The sequence below is a fragment of the Euleptes europaea genome, chromosome 7 (genome assembly GCF_029931775.1).
Source record: "Euleptes europaea isolate rEulEur1 chromosome 7, rEulEur1.hap1, whole genome shotgun sequence".
NCBI classification, from domain to species: Eukaryota; Metazoa; Chordata; class Lepidosauria; order Squamata; family Sphaerodactylidae; genus Euleptes; species Euleptes europaea.
The window spans coordinates 48,111,979-48,125,827 of NC_079318.1; the positions used below are offsets into that span (position 1 = coordinate 48,111,979).

At 42.6% G+C, this 13,849-nt stretch overlaps 1 protein-coding gene across 1 annotated transcript in view; it reads left to right on the forward strand.

The window, feature by feature from the left end:
• RAB3GAP2 (RAB3 GTPase activating non-catalytic protein subunit 2) overlaps window positions 1–13,849 on the forward strand; it is a 50,961-nt gene that overhangs the window by 17,514 nt on the left and 19,598 nt on the right. The window contains exons 11-18 of the mRNA XM_056852842.1: window positions 1,705–1,784; window positions 1,900–1,989; window positions 3,184–3,323; window positions 5,158–5,374; window positions 6,566–6,709; window positions 8,066–8,148; window positions 11,500–11,564; window positions 12,467–12,557. Coding sequence (XP_056708820.1) covers window positions 1,705–1,784; window positions 1,900–1,989; window positions 3,184–3,323; window positions 5,158–5,374; window positions 6,566–6,709; window positions 8,066–8,148; window positions 11,500–11,564; window positions 12,467–12,557 — 910 coding nt within the window. The remainder of the gene's footprint in view (window positions 1–1,704; window positions 1,785–1,899; window positions 1,990–3,183; window positions 3,324–5,157; window positions 5,375–6,565; window positions 6,710–8,065; window positions 8,149–11,499; window positions 11,565–12,466; window positions 12,558–13,849) is intronic.

The window sequence follows — 13,849 nt, forward strand, 5'->3', positions numbered from 1 at the left end:
AGTACTTTCATTACCTGCATCTGACAGTATTTTTTAAAGGGAAGGGGCTTCTTAGGCATGATTCAGATGTAGTGGCAGCTATGGTTTATCATTGTGTAAACAAGCCTGGCGGTTCTTTGAACTTCCCTCTCCAGTGTGGTGTAGTGGTTAAGAGTGGTGGTTTGGAGTGGTGGACTCTGATCTGGAGAATCAGATTTGATTCCCCATTCCTCCACATGAAGCCAGCTGGGTGACCCCGGGCTAATCACACTCTCTCAGCCCCACCTACCTCACAGGGTGTCTGTTGGGGGGAAGGGAAGGGAAGGTAGTTGTAAGCTGGTTTGATTCTTCCTTAAGTGGTAGAGAAAGTCGGCATATAAAAACCAACTCTTCTTCCTTTTACTCTTTGTGTGGGACTTTTGCTTTCATGAAAAATCATAACTCGTTATTGCATCCAGTCCGCAAGTAATGGTTCACACGTTTCCCTACACATTTTTATTTAATATGTGTTATTGAAAAGAGCGCCCTGACCTGGATAGTCCCAGGCTAGCCTGATCTCCTCAGATGCTAAGCAGGGTAGGCCCTGGCAAGTATTTGGATGGGAGACCTCTGGGGAATACCAGAGTCATGACCTGGAGGTAGGCAGTGGTAAACCACCTCCGAATGTCTCTTGCCTTGAAATCCCTACGGGGTCGGCTTAAGTTAGCTGTGACTTGATGGCAAAAAAATAAAATTAGAGAAGAGCACAAATAATAATTAATGGTTTGAGTGTAACAATAGACTTGCTGCAAACCAGAGTCGTCTCTCACTCTGTGTTTGCCAGTAGAGGGGCTGAGGGTGGAGGGACAGCATGAGTCTGAGAATCCTCTAAGCTCATTCTCATAACTATAAGACTCTTACTGTGCTGACTGCACCTTGAGTAGCAAAGTTGCCATATGGGGAGCTGCATTCGTGTTGACTTTAGTGCAGGAAAGTTATTTCGTGTGTCTGTGTGTGTACTTCCATTAGTTGGTGCGATAATTACTGTGTGCGGGCAGTTGGTTACTTCGTTTGTTCCCTGTGCACTGTGTTGGCCTTTCTTATGCCTACAGTAAAAATTCTCCTCTATTTTTATTTATTTTTGAGGTATTTATACTCTCGTTTTCTCTCTGATGGGAGAAAGAGGTGTATAACATTGTTCTTCCCTCTTCCATTTTACCCTAGCCTATGAAGTAGTTTAGGCTGAGAGAGAGAGAGAGAGAGAGAGAGAGACTGGCTCAGTGTCACCCAGTGAGCTTCCATGGCAGAGGGAAGACTTAAATCTGGGTCTCCCTGATCCTAGTCCAACATTCTAGCCACTACACCATGCTGTGTGCCTCTGAAATGCATCTGTGTATTTACCAACCAAGTGATAGTCTCTTCAGTTTCCCAGGAAAACAGCACAGTATAAAATGGAGGTCCTTTTAGCAAAGTCCTGCAAGGCCTAGAGATTGTCAGGATCACAAAGTTTAACTAGTTGAAATATTGGGTAGTTTGTCAGAGGGGCTGTACGAAAATGACATGTATGAAAATGTACATGAAATGTACGAAAACGGCATGAAATGTAATAGATCTTTCAAGGTTTTGGTCATTTGTCCATTGTTGTAGCTGGGGACAGTTTCCTGTCTGTGGGCAATGTGCCCTGAGGATGTTAAGGAATTGTTGATTATTTTGATAATTTATCAGCCCCTTTGTGTCTTTCCTTAGGGTAGTTCACAGCCGCTCTTGTCTCATGTGGCTTTAGCTGTCGCAAGCAAGCTGACATCTGCATTGTTTAATGCTGCCAGGTAATGACGGCCAATACTGTCACATAGAATGGATGGACGTTTCAATGACTTAGCGTTTTCTGGGTGTTTTCTTGAAGTTTTGGCTGTGACAATGCTGATTTTTTTCTATTTCCAGTGGTTGGCTCGGCTGGAAGCACAAACAGGAAGAAGAGTCGATACAGAAGCAGAAACCCAAAGTAGAGCCTGCGACTCCTTTAGCCGTAAGGCAAGTGTTAATAGGAATTAGTGTTAACCACATTATATGCATTTTTTGCATGGTCTGCCGATTCCCGTTTCCCCCCCTTATCGGTTAAGAAGGCACCCAGACATGAGTCATCTCATCACTTAAGTGGTGAAGCAGTAAGAGACAAAGGCCACTTCTGTAGCTGTGGCTTACTGCTGCTCTGATTCAGTATAACACAGCAAACAACAGCACAAGCTGGTAAATGGATATCATGAGGAGGACGCTAAATGGTAACTTCAAGTAAATCAGAATCAGTCTGTACAAACGAAAGTAATAAAGTAAAATAGAGGTGGCAACAACCTTTTTTATAATTGCAAGGCGGTATTCAGGGAAATATACAGTAACACCAGTAGAAATACAAAACAGTACAGCCGGTTAGAAACAACAAAGCATCAATTAGAGCAGCTGGTTTGGCAACTGCCTTGATTGTAATCACAAAGCAGCGTTCAAGAAATTATCCAGTAGCAGTGATAGCAATACAAATCAATACAGCCGAGTAGAAGCAACAAAGCACCAATTAAAGCAGCAGGTACGGTTCGTCTGGAGTAGTCTAAACCGTTTCACACAGGAAGACTTAACTTGAGAACATTTTGTTGCAATTAAAGGGCTTGCATATACGCAATGCTTGTAAGCATCAGGGCGAATGGTTCAAGACCAGTGATTCAGTATAAGGCAGCTTCATGTGTGTACTAATGCCGCTTCTTTGCCATTCAATGTATCCTCTGACCCCTGTGGATCAAGAGTATGGGTTGGTTTACCCTAGCTGCTGGCTTCTGGTGGGAACATTGGCAGGCTTGTGTATGAATACTGGTTGCATTTAATATGTTGTCCATTTTTTTTAAAGAGTTTTTAACATTTGTTTTCATTTATTTTTCAAATTTTTAGCCTGCCCTGAGGCCGGGCTCAGGGTGGGTTACACAAACTGTGAACATGAGCTGTGAAGTTCAATATGATTTCAGAGAGCAAAACATGCAGCGTTTTTAGGTTTTTCCTCACTACTGCTGTTTTCCCTGACATTGCCGTACTTGGAGGGAAAGCATTCATTTCTATCTGCTGAACTCATGTACTGATGGAACTTAATAGATGGTCTGACTTTAATTTTTGCTTAATGTCTGAAGCTATCAAGCATATCATTTCTGAACATTATTTTATACTTTTAGTTTTGTTTGGTTATAGGTTTGGAATTCCAGATTCCCGCCGTCATGGCGAGAGGATATGCCTTTCTCCCTGTAATTCTTTGGCAGCAGTAACTGATGATTTTGGAAGGATTCTTCTGTTGGATGTTGCAAGAGGACTTGCTATTCGCATGTGGAAGGGTATGACAATTTTGGTGGGCCTTTGGAGCGGGGAGGTGAGATGGTAGGCTGTGCATTTTAATGGTGTTTAATTTCATTTTTGGCTCGTTTAATTGTATCATGGTGGTTACTGGTAATATTCCAAAGTAGATATTCTGATTTAGAAAGGATCACAAAGAAAGACTTTCTGAAATAGTAACTTCTATAGTGTGGTGGTTAATATCTCAGGCTGTTTCTTCATGTGTACATAGACTTACATGGACATGTTTGTTAAGTGCTGTCAAGTTGTTTCTGACTCTTTGTGACCCCATGAATCACTGTCCTCCAAAACATCCTATCGTTAACAGCCTTGTTCAGGTCTTGCAAACTGAGGGCCGTGGCTTCCCTTATAGAAGCAATCCATCTCAGGTTGGGTCTTCCTCTTTTCCTGCTGCCTTCATGGACATACACAGATTTTGATTTAAAGCATAAACCAGCCCTCCATAAAACAGGCCCACAGAGTGGGTTGTGAACAACAAAGATGCCAAGTCAAGACTTATTTCTATACAATATCAGCTGTAGGTAGAAAAATATGCAATAATATCTCTCAGAAGCAACAGTTTAAAATATTTCTAAGAACCTCCGTGGAGGGTAGCAGTAAAGCAACAGAAAAGTCTTATTGTAGCTCACCAAGGGTCTAGGCAAATAAAATCACTTTAATTTATTCCTAAAGGGCAGAAGGGGCGGTCGGTGCCAAATAAATGGTTCCTGGATGGGTAATCAATGGTAGGGGTGTCCAGTGAATGAAGGGATTACAAACAGGCAGGTTTGTTTCAATGGGCAAACATCCACATTCTCTTTCTCTCTCACCGCTTTTACATATGCTGAAGTTAAGACTGGGGCAAACGGGTGAGCTGCAAAGGTGTATCGAGGGAGGATCTCTGGCAAAGCCTCTCGCTTCTCACACTGTGAAGGGAGGGAAAGCTCATTTCTGGGCGTTACTGACTGAGGGGCGAAATATTCTGCCACAGCCTGTTCATACTGCAGACGCATTCAAAGTTCAAAGAGCCTTTGGGTTGTTTTTTAAAGCTCGCAAGTCGGTGCTGCTAGTCTTTATGCCTTTGTGCGTTTTAAAATACATCCCTGGTTAAAGAATATTTCCTAACCTGAGCAAGTGGAGGAGTGGATAGAGGAGGAGAGGCATGGTATGGTGGGGAAAACAGCTGTTCTGAAAGTTCCTTTGTAGATAGAACAATATCAAGTGGGGTTGGCATAGCTGGCTGATGAAAGTAGAGTGCCCAGATTGCAGCCCCTAAAGTGGGTGATGCTTGGAAGAAAGCAAGCAGGCCCTAACTTTGCTCCCCAACCTCATTGTGCTGGTCTGGAAATTGCTGCCTTGCTGGTACTACTGCCGTTTTCAGTCAAAGGAGCACAGCATTGCAGTATTATGGATGTGGTTGTGCTCTGGTTTAAGTGTACTTCCTAAAAGCCTGGAATGTGGGTTGCTTTATATGTTTGCCTGCTCCCTGTAGGACAAAGCATACTGCACGTGCAAGGTGTTGTTCGTGTGTCTGTTTTAATGTGGATACAGAATTGTCGTTGCAATTGCTGTTGAATTGTCAACTAGTAACAGCAGAAGCAGTAGCCCTGTGGAGTAGGGGGCGGGAAAGTATTTGGGAGGGGGGCTGTGAGGTTGGCAGTGGAAACAGGAAGATCTTAGTTGAGGAGAGCTGGGCTTGAGGAGGGTCTGCTTTAACATGGCCAGCAGAGGCTGATGTGCACTGCTTAACTTAGGAGATCCAGTGGCAGCGCATTTAACCAAGAGAATCGTACAGGGTGTCTGCAAGTTAACGAATTCCTTTCCTTTTATTCTCAGGTTACCGTGATGCCCAGGTTGGGTGGATTCAGACTGTGGAAGATCTTCATGAAAGGGAAGCTGAAAAGATGGATTTTTCTCCTGTGTGCAGTTCTCAGGGGCCAAGCAGAGTGGCTCAGTTTCTTGTAATTTATGCCCCCAGGAGAGGAATTCTGGAGGTGTGGAGCACACAACAGGGTCCAAGGGTTGGAGCCTTCAATGTTGGAAAACACTGCAGGTAAGAACTGAGAACAGGTTGACAGAGAAGCACAGAATAGCAGTGTAGAAGAAGACGGGAAAATTTTATTTATTTACAACTTTTATACCCCAGTTCGGTCTCCAGCGCTGATCTTCCTTCCTCCATTTTATTCTCGTAACCATCCTGTGAGGTAGATCAGGCTGAGAGTATGTGACTGGCCCAGGGTCAGCTATCAAGTTTCCATGGCAGAGTGGAAATTTAAACCTGTCTCCCCCAGATCATAGCCTGACACTAACTGTTATACCATGCTGACTCATAAAGCCACAAAAACAAAAAAAGCGGAGATTTAATAGCCAGGCAGTTTTCCAGGGAGTATACAAGGGTTAAATCAAGCATTTAAAGATGCAGTTATCCAAGGCAACCTTTTCAGTGCAGTCCCAGCCTTGAAGTTTTAGGTGTATTTTCTAAAAATCCCAGCAATCTCATTTAGGATTGGAGTAAGATATATCTGCACCCAAATTTGTGTTTCTCATCTCTGTTGGATAGTAATTTGTTATAAAAAGGGAATTGAACGTGTTCAGCCGGCGGAAGCAAATGTCTCTGTTCTTTGTCTCCATTTGTTAGGTTTGTGCTTGTAGAGATCTCTGCATGCATATTAAAAACTTGTTCAGATGCAACTGTGCCTTTCAGTGCCATCGAAATGAAACAAAATCAAAGCCCCTTGAAAATTAGCTATTTGTGTGCCAAAAAAACCTAAACAACATTGGGGGGGGGGGAGTTTACACAGAGAAGCGATTTTGAATTTTCTTTCTATTTGGTTTGTTTCCCTGTGAGAACTCCTTTTCTTGGGGCTGCACACATGCAGGCCTATGGGAAAGAAAACATTTCCCCTGGTGTTCGCTGTCTACACAGACACGGAGGGAAGAACAGGGCAAAACTTATCTCCAAAAAGCATGAAAACCCCTTGAACTTTCCACTGGATCTCATGCTGATCTGGTTTCATTCCAAAGAGCAGTCTGATGAGGGAGGACCAATATTTGATTGGGAAATTGCCCTAATAGTGAGTTGTGATCATCCCTTGATATTTCACTGGTCTGGTGAAAAGTATAAGTGTTCCCTGAGTGAGGGAAAACAATAGTTGTAATGGCACTGCTTGTTGTTCTTTTGCACTATGCAAAAAAAAAAAAAAAGGCTCCACTATTCACTCTAATGATTAAATTTGTGTTTTAGGTTACTGTATCCTGGCTATAAAATAATGGGCTTGAACAATGTAACGAGTAAGGGCTGGCAGCCTCAAACTTACCAGATCTGCCTTGTTGACCCAGTGTCAGGAACAGTGAAAACTGTTCATGTACCTTTCCATTTAGCACTGAGGTAAGGCTTACTGAACAACTACTGTATAGCTGAAGCAATTAATGCAATATTTTCTTAGGGCATGGATGCTGTCTTTGTGCTGTCTGATAATCCAGCAGGTTCCTCTGCTATTTCAGATGTGTAGTTGTTGCTGCGCTGGTGTTGTGGGGAACCCAGACTTGAAGGGATGCTGCATTTTCTCAGCACTCAGACATAAATATTATTCTGAGGGGGAAATGAAGTCTATTGTGCTCAGATATGGAAGAAGGGAACCCAACCCCCCAAAAAGCAGGTTAGGAACCAAAAAGGTTGAGCTAACAAAAAAATAACGAAGTAATACTTTATTTATTGTGTGCACCAATTCATAAAAAGATTAAAAATCAAAGCCTCATAGAGGTATTAAAACTGCCATATATAAATGATACTATTTAGTAACGCACATAAACCACTATGACCAGATGCGTTTTGGCCGAAAGGCCTTCCTCAGTGGTCTCAGAAAATGTGTACACTCATACAAAGATAAATTCTATTTATCTTTATCTGTTTACTCTATGGTTGGTTCATGCATGGACACACATCACAAATAGAACAACAGCCATGAGCAGTACGGTTGTGGCACTACCAAACAGACTGATGGGGACTCCTAGACAAGTTCAGGTCTGATAAAAAAATTTTTCTTTGAGTCCTTATTATAATAATATATGGTTTAACATGCAACCTGCTCAGGCTTGGAAAATAACAGTATAATTTGTTTGAATTTTCAAAAAGGTGTCGTAGGTATTTGCTAGTTTCAGAGACTGAGCATTCCCCACAGAATTTGCAAATAATCTTTTACCAAAAAAAGGTAAAAATTAGGAAGTTAATACTCAGAAGAAGAGTCTCAAAGTGGCTTACAGTCACCACAACAGGCACCTTGCGAGGCAGGTGAGGCTGAGAGAGTTCTGAGAGAACAGTGACTGGCCCAAGGTCACCCAGTTGGGCTGCATGTGGAGGAGTGGGGAAACAAACCCGGTTCTCCAGGTGAGAGTCCTCTGCTCTTAACCAATACACCATGCTGGCTCTCAGAGGCAGAAGACCTTTGAAAACTGGTTGCTGAAAGAAGCAGAAGGAGAATGTTTTTGCTCTCATGCTTTGCTTGCGACTTCCTTGAGGCACCTGTCAGGTTGCTTCTGGAAACCCAAGGGCTGGATCAGGTGGACCTTGGTCTGATCCAGAAGGGCCCTTCTATTCCCCACCCCACCCCACTTTCATAGACCCCTTTTCTAGTTTAAATAGTTATTTGAATGTAATGTGCTCCTCTTTTTGTTGCTGCAGTGTTCATGAAATTATTTTGTATTTAAACAATTTCACTGTCTGCTTATTTAAAATATCTTCCAGCGATAAGAAAAGTGAACGAGCAAAAGATGTGCATCTAGTGAAGAAGTTAGCTGCTTTGCTGAAAGCTAAAACATTAAATCTTGGTAGGTTTAAAAACAACAACGATTTCTGTCTTGGAGTCTGTTTCAGTCTTTTTGAGGGACACACTAAGGGCTTTAATTTATTTATTAAAGTATTTATACTCTGCCTTTCGTCTTGGCTCAAGTGCTTAGTGGAGATGTGTAAACTGGTTGGCATAGCATGGAACAATAACCAGTAATTGGGCAGAAAGGCAGCATACACATTTTATAAATAAATAAATAATAAGCATTGTGGGAGAAACTGTTTTCTGTGTAAAATCTTTGTGGGTTCAATGCTAATTAAACATCTTTTCCCACTCATGCAGAGGCTGTTCTGTGCAATTGGCTGAACTGACCAGTAGACAGTCTGAAGGCGATATGGGTTGGATCCCTCAATCTGCTGATGGTTGCGGATCTTTCCTGCATTCCGCTTCCCTCAGCAATTCTTTCCAACCCTGAAAAGCCTTTCTGGAGTCGTGGGGCCTGCGTGTGGACTCATAGTTACCTGGGTTGGTAGGCTGCACTGGGGGTGGGGGAAGGGAACAATATTGTCCCTTCTGCCTCTTTCATCAGCACAGCTCTGCTGGCAGGAGGGCAGTTTTGCCCCCTTTCCCTTCCCCATTGCAACCTTCTGACCCACGTGGCTGTTAGACCACATGGATCCTGCAACCCTGGGAATACATTCTCCCAGGGTTGGAAAGGACTGCTGGAGCAAAGGGCGCTTTGGAAAGATCTGAGATGTTTGTGTTCGCAGATCTCTGGATCCAACTCTAGAACAGCTTCTGTGGAGCGCTCCCTGCTGTTCTGTGTTTTGATGGCTGCCACTTGATTGGTGTAACATTTGACTGGTCTCCCGATTCACTGGGAATTTTTCATATAAAACCTTTTAATGCGAAGGGGTATTACAGTAGTGTTGCTTATGCTGAAGAAGTCTGGGGAAATGTGGCTTCTGCTGTTACTTGCTGCAGAGGGTTCTTTTGCCCTTGCACTTCACTGGAGACTTGTTCTGAAGTGTGTATTTTTTTAATTTCACGTGCTGGGTTTCAGGGAAACATGGCTTAATGATTTCAAAGGGGTAGCTGTGTTTCTTCCAGCATCACTGTTTTTGAATCATAGAATCGGAAGGGACCACCAGGGTCATCTAGCACATACAGGAAATTGACAACTACCCTCCCCCCACACCCCCAGTGACCCCCCCACTACATACACAGAAGATGACCAAGATGCGTTCCCTGACAGATGACCATCTAACCTCTTCTTAAAAACCTCCAGGGAAGGAGAACTTACCACCTCCCGAGGAAGCCTGTTCCACTGAGGAACCGCTCTAACTGTTAGAAAATTCTTCCTAATGTCTAGACGGAAACTCTTTTGATTTAATTTCAACCCGTTGTTTCTGGTCCGACCTTCTGGGGCAACAGAAAACAACTCGGCACCATCCTCTACATGACAGCCCTTCAAGTACTTGAAGATGGTTATCATATCCCCTCTCAGTCTTCTCTTCAGGCTAAACATACCCAGCTTCTTCAACCTTTCCTCATAGGACTTGGTCTCCAGACCCCCTCACCATCTTGGTTGCGCTCCTCTGGACATGTTCCAGCTTGTCTACATCTTTCTTAGATTGCGGTGCCCAAAACTGAACACAGTACTCTAGGTGAAGTCTAACCAGAGCAGAGTAAAGCGATACCATCACTTTGCGTTATCTGGACACTATACTTCTGTTGATGCAGCCCACGACCGCATTTTCCTTTTTAGCTATCGCATCACACTGCTGACTCATGTTCAGATCTCTCTTCTTCAGATGCAGGTGGAATGAACATTGTACAGGAACACTTAAGGTGGGCGGAGAGGAGGAGTTGGGGCACATTGTAAATCCTTCAGGTTTTAGTCTTGGTGTGAGAGACAAGAGTGGATATCGTTGTTACACTTAATGAATGATGGGGGAAGTCACAGGTTCCAGCCTCCCATGGGGTTCAGTACAGAGAGATGAACCAAGAGGTTTGAGCCGTCAGCTCAAGGATAGGAGCAGTGAGCTTCCCAGTCAGGAAATAGACTCTCTGGAGAGGCAGCACAGAAAATTTCTAAATACATAAGTAGGTGGCTTCCTTGTCTGTGTAAATTTAGCAGACGTATCAGCATTACAGAGGGGCCAACTTATCTCCAGATTACCTTTCATTGGGGGTGTTTCTTTAGAATTCTAACAATTTTGAAATGGCCTTAAGCAAAAATACGGTGAAGGGAGCTTGCTTAGGAAAGGAGATCCTGAAACAGGAAGGGGGGAAAATTAAAGATCCAAGAGTTTATGAAACACTATTTCCAAAGCGTACTTTTTGTGCCCTGGTGATGGTGGTGGCGGCGTAATATTCAAGTTACATTAATCCGTGTTGTATTGTAGGTGGGATCCTCCTAGAGGGCAGGTTAAATGAACCTTGCGGTTTCTTAGCACAGCCACGTGATAGTTTGTAATCTGAAGAAATTAATTAAATTGGGCTTCATATTCTCCATTTGATTTTAATCGAACAGGCTCCATCAACTCTGTTTCCGTGAGCAACATGTTGATTTTCACCAGTGATTTTGAAATAGCTGTTTATCTCTTAAACCCCTAGTGGAAGTCAAGCCATGTGCATGGGCCTGTAAGACGTGAGATGTTCTGCCAGGCCTATAGTTGAGGACAATGACTGTTTCTATCTTAGCTGGCTTCCTTTCCCTCCTCCCCTTCCACCCCCCTTCCTTTTACCTACTTATCTACTTTACCTACTTCTATCCCCATCCCTTCCCTTACTGAGGGTACCTCATTGTTCCTCCCTTCCCTATTCTTTCTCTTCTTGGGATGGTTCCCTGCTGTTGTCTATGGTTTAAGGGCACCATTGGAATTTTTAAGGTATACTGAGGATTCTTAATTGTAAACTGATGTGACTGTTGTTGGATTCTGCTGAAAGCCGCCCTGAGCCTGACTTGGTTGGGAAAGGGCGGCATAGAAGTAGAAATAATAAATAAAATGACACATTCTGACAACCTTTTGCATGAGAAGTGCACCTCTGCCACCCTTGATATCCTCAGGAAACGCTCACATGCCAGGATGCAAGTTTGGCATTGTCATCCTAAGCAGAATTACACCCTTCTGAGCCCATTGACTCCAGTGTATTTAGAAGGGTATTGGTCAGCGGGTGGCACTGTCACTCTTCTTGTATTTGACTTTGGTCCAGATCAGTAGCCTTTTGGGGGGGGATAGTTTAATTACTTGCAAAATTCATGTGTGTGAACTTATATCAAGTGACTTATTCCCCCTAGTGACTATTAGCGAGTCTCGAAAAGAGCTCTGTTTATTTAAATTGCTTTTTCAAATCCTCTTGGTGATTCACCTCATTCTGTTTACAGATCTGGTTGAGGCTGAAGTGAAGGAATTAATTCTTGATATTAAATATCCTGCTACTAAAAAACAGGTAAATATCCACCGCACGTGGCTTGTCATGATTTTTTTTACATGCCTGCCAGTTCTGCTGCCATGGACAAACATTCAGTTCTTTAAACAGGGAGTTAGTTTCTACCAACTTAAACAATGTATCGGCTTGGATCCCACCTAGATTTCTGCTGGTGTAATGGGGGGGGGTGTGTGTTTGGTGCTGCCTCTCTGCTCCCATTGGTGACCTCTTGTTCCCCTGAGCATCATTTGGGGTGGTGTTTGTGGCTGTTGGGGGGGGGGGTAATTGGTGAAAGACCTCCCTTGTGCCAGTGGAACTCTAGGCAGGATCTGATCCACTGTACTGTTTTGTGTGGCATAGTGGTGAGAGGTGAAACTTGATCTTCTGGCCCCACCAAGATGCTTATATATGGAGAAGTTCTTGGCTTTTGGCAACAGCCTTTACCTCTTTAGATAGACTCATTTGTCAGTTCAAAAACTGTTGTAATGGGTAATTTTTTCCATTGGAGTGGCTTACACAGTCTCTCCTTTGAATGTATAAATCTGGTTTGTGAGATCAAATCCATTTACATAGTAAGATCATGACACAGGACATGTAGGCATTTTATTTACAACAACAGCATCACCACCTTTATTGGCATATATTTGCAGTGCAAAACAAAAACAAGAGAACACAGAAAGCTAGGGCTGAGCAAAATCAGGATTTATTTTGCAGTCCTGTTCTATAAGATGTAAGCAGCCTCAAGCTTCTAACCCACCAAACATTTCCATTCCATTCCAAGAGAAAGAAACATTAAGCATTATTGAAAATAGTTCTGGTTTGTGGTAGTGTGTGATATCTGTATTTGTTCTTTAATCATTGCTTGGAATATTTGCTGTGATGTGTATTTATTTATATTAATACATGTATGTATATTTTCTAAGGCTTTGGAAAGCATTCTGGCAAATGAGCGCTTGCCACTTTCTTCTCTAACAACCATCACACAGACATTGATGGATACCTTAAGAAATCAGGGTAAGAGAAAATGTATTTTGGAACAATCAGTTCTATGACTGGGATCCATAGTAGCAATATTAGAAGAAAAAAAATAGCTGTCTGGTTTCCTTGAAGACTTCTGCAAATGTCAGAACTTTCATGTCTCCATTTGTGAGTAGCAGTTAATGGAAAAGTGACTGAATTTCATATAAGAGAAATAAGAGGGACCTTGGAAGGAATTGGGGGAGGGGCTCTTTTTTCTTTCTGTCCTTCCTTTCTGCAATGAATTGATTAGAGCAGAGATCATCCTTTCAGAAAGCTTCCTTATTTATTAAATTTATTAATTAAAACATTTATAAACCATCCTTCTCTACGTAGTAGGCTTCAGAGCCTCCCATTTTCTGCCTCCCATTCCCCTGAAGTTGCTTTGGCAGCAAAGGGAGGCTGAACCCCATGGTAGCTGTCCTGCTGGAGTGAGGGAGAGCCAGTGCTTTCATATTGCCTCTCCTCCCAGGAAAGCAAGCATGTGCTATCTTTGTGGCTTCTGGAGAGAGATGTTGGCAGTCATTCTAGCACCCTCTATTGCAAGGGTCTGCAAGGGTCAAGGATCTCTAATATTAGTACAGATCCCACCCCATTTGTCAACTTCCATTCTTTACAAATCGATCACGATTTGTAGGAAATTCCTCAAATGTGTAAGTAGCAATATCAGTTATCAAATATCTTTTGTTGTATGAGTTTCTGATGCAAAACAAATTCATCGTTGTATGTAAATTTGCAGCAAATAGACCTTTCATTTGTACTTGTATTGGTTTGCAGTAATTTTCTGTTTATACGTATGATGGATTTACACATATAGTGACAAAGGTGTTGTCATTTCCCCCCTCTCCGCACTGAAACCAGTGCAACAGTTGAGAGTAATCTGCTTGAAAAAACTCAGTATGGCTTTTGTGTTATACTGTATGTTGCATCCTAAGTGGGAACTCATAAAGGTAATACCCCCTTACTACATGGGACTTAAACCTGCATTTTGAGAATGAGCTAGTGAACTGAATTAAGTAATCGTGCTCATTTAGTTAATTGTCAGAAAAGGCTAGGAAGTTGCTTGATTTGAGACTTCCAGTTTTGAGGACTATTGATTTTGTTTATTGAGAGATAAGCATGAATGTGCTTATCACGTGTGGCAGTGTATGTGTGGAAAATAAGGTGTTTCCTACATGGTATTACTGTGCAGGCAGTTTGCTTTGGACATAGGTGTCATGAATTGGAAACCCTTTAAACTGGTATTGGAAATCTTCTGGATAACACACTTGTACTCAGGGTTGCATTTG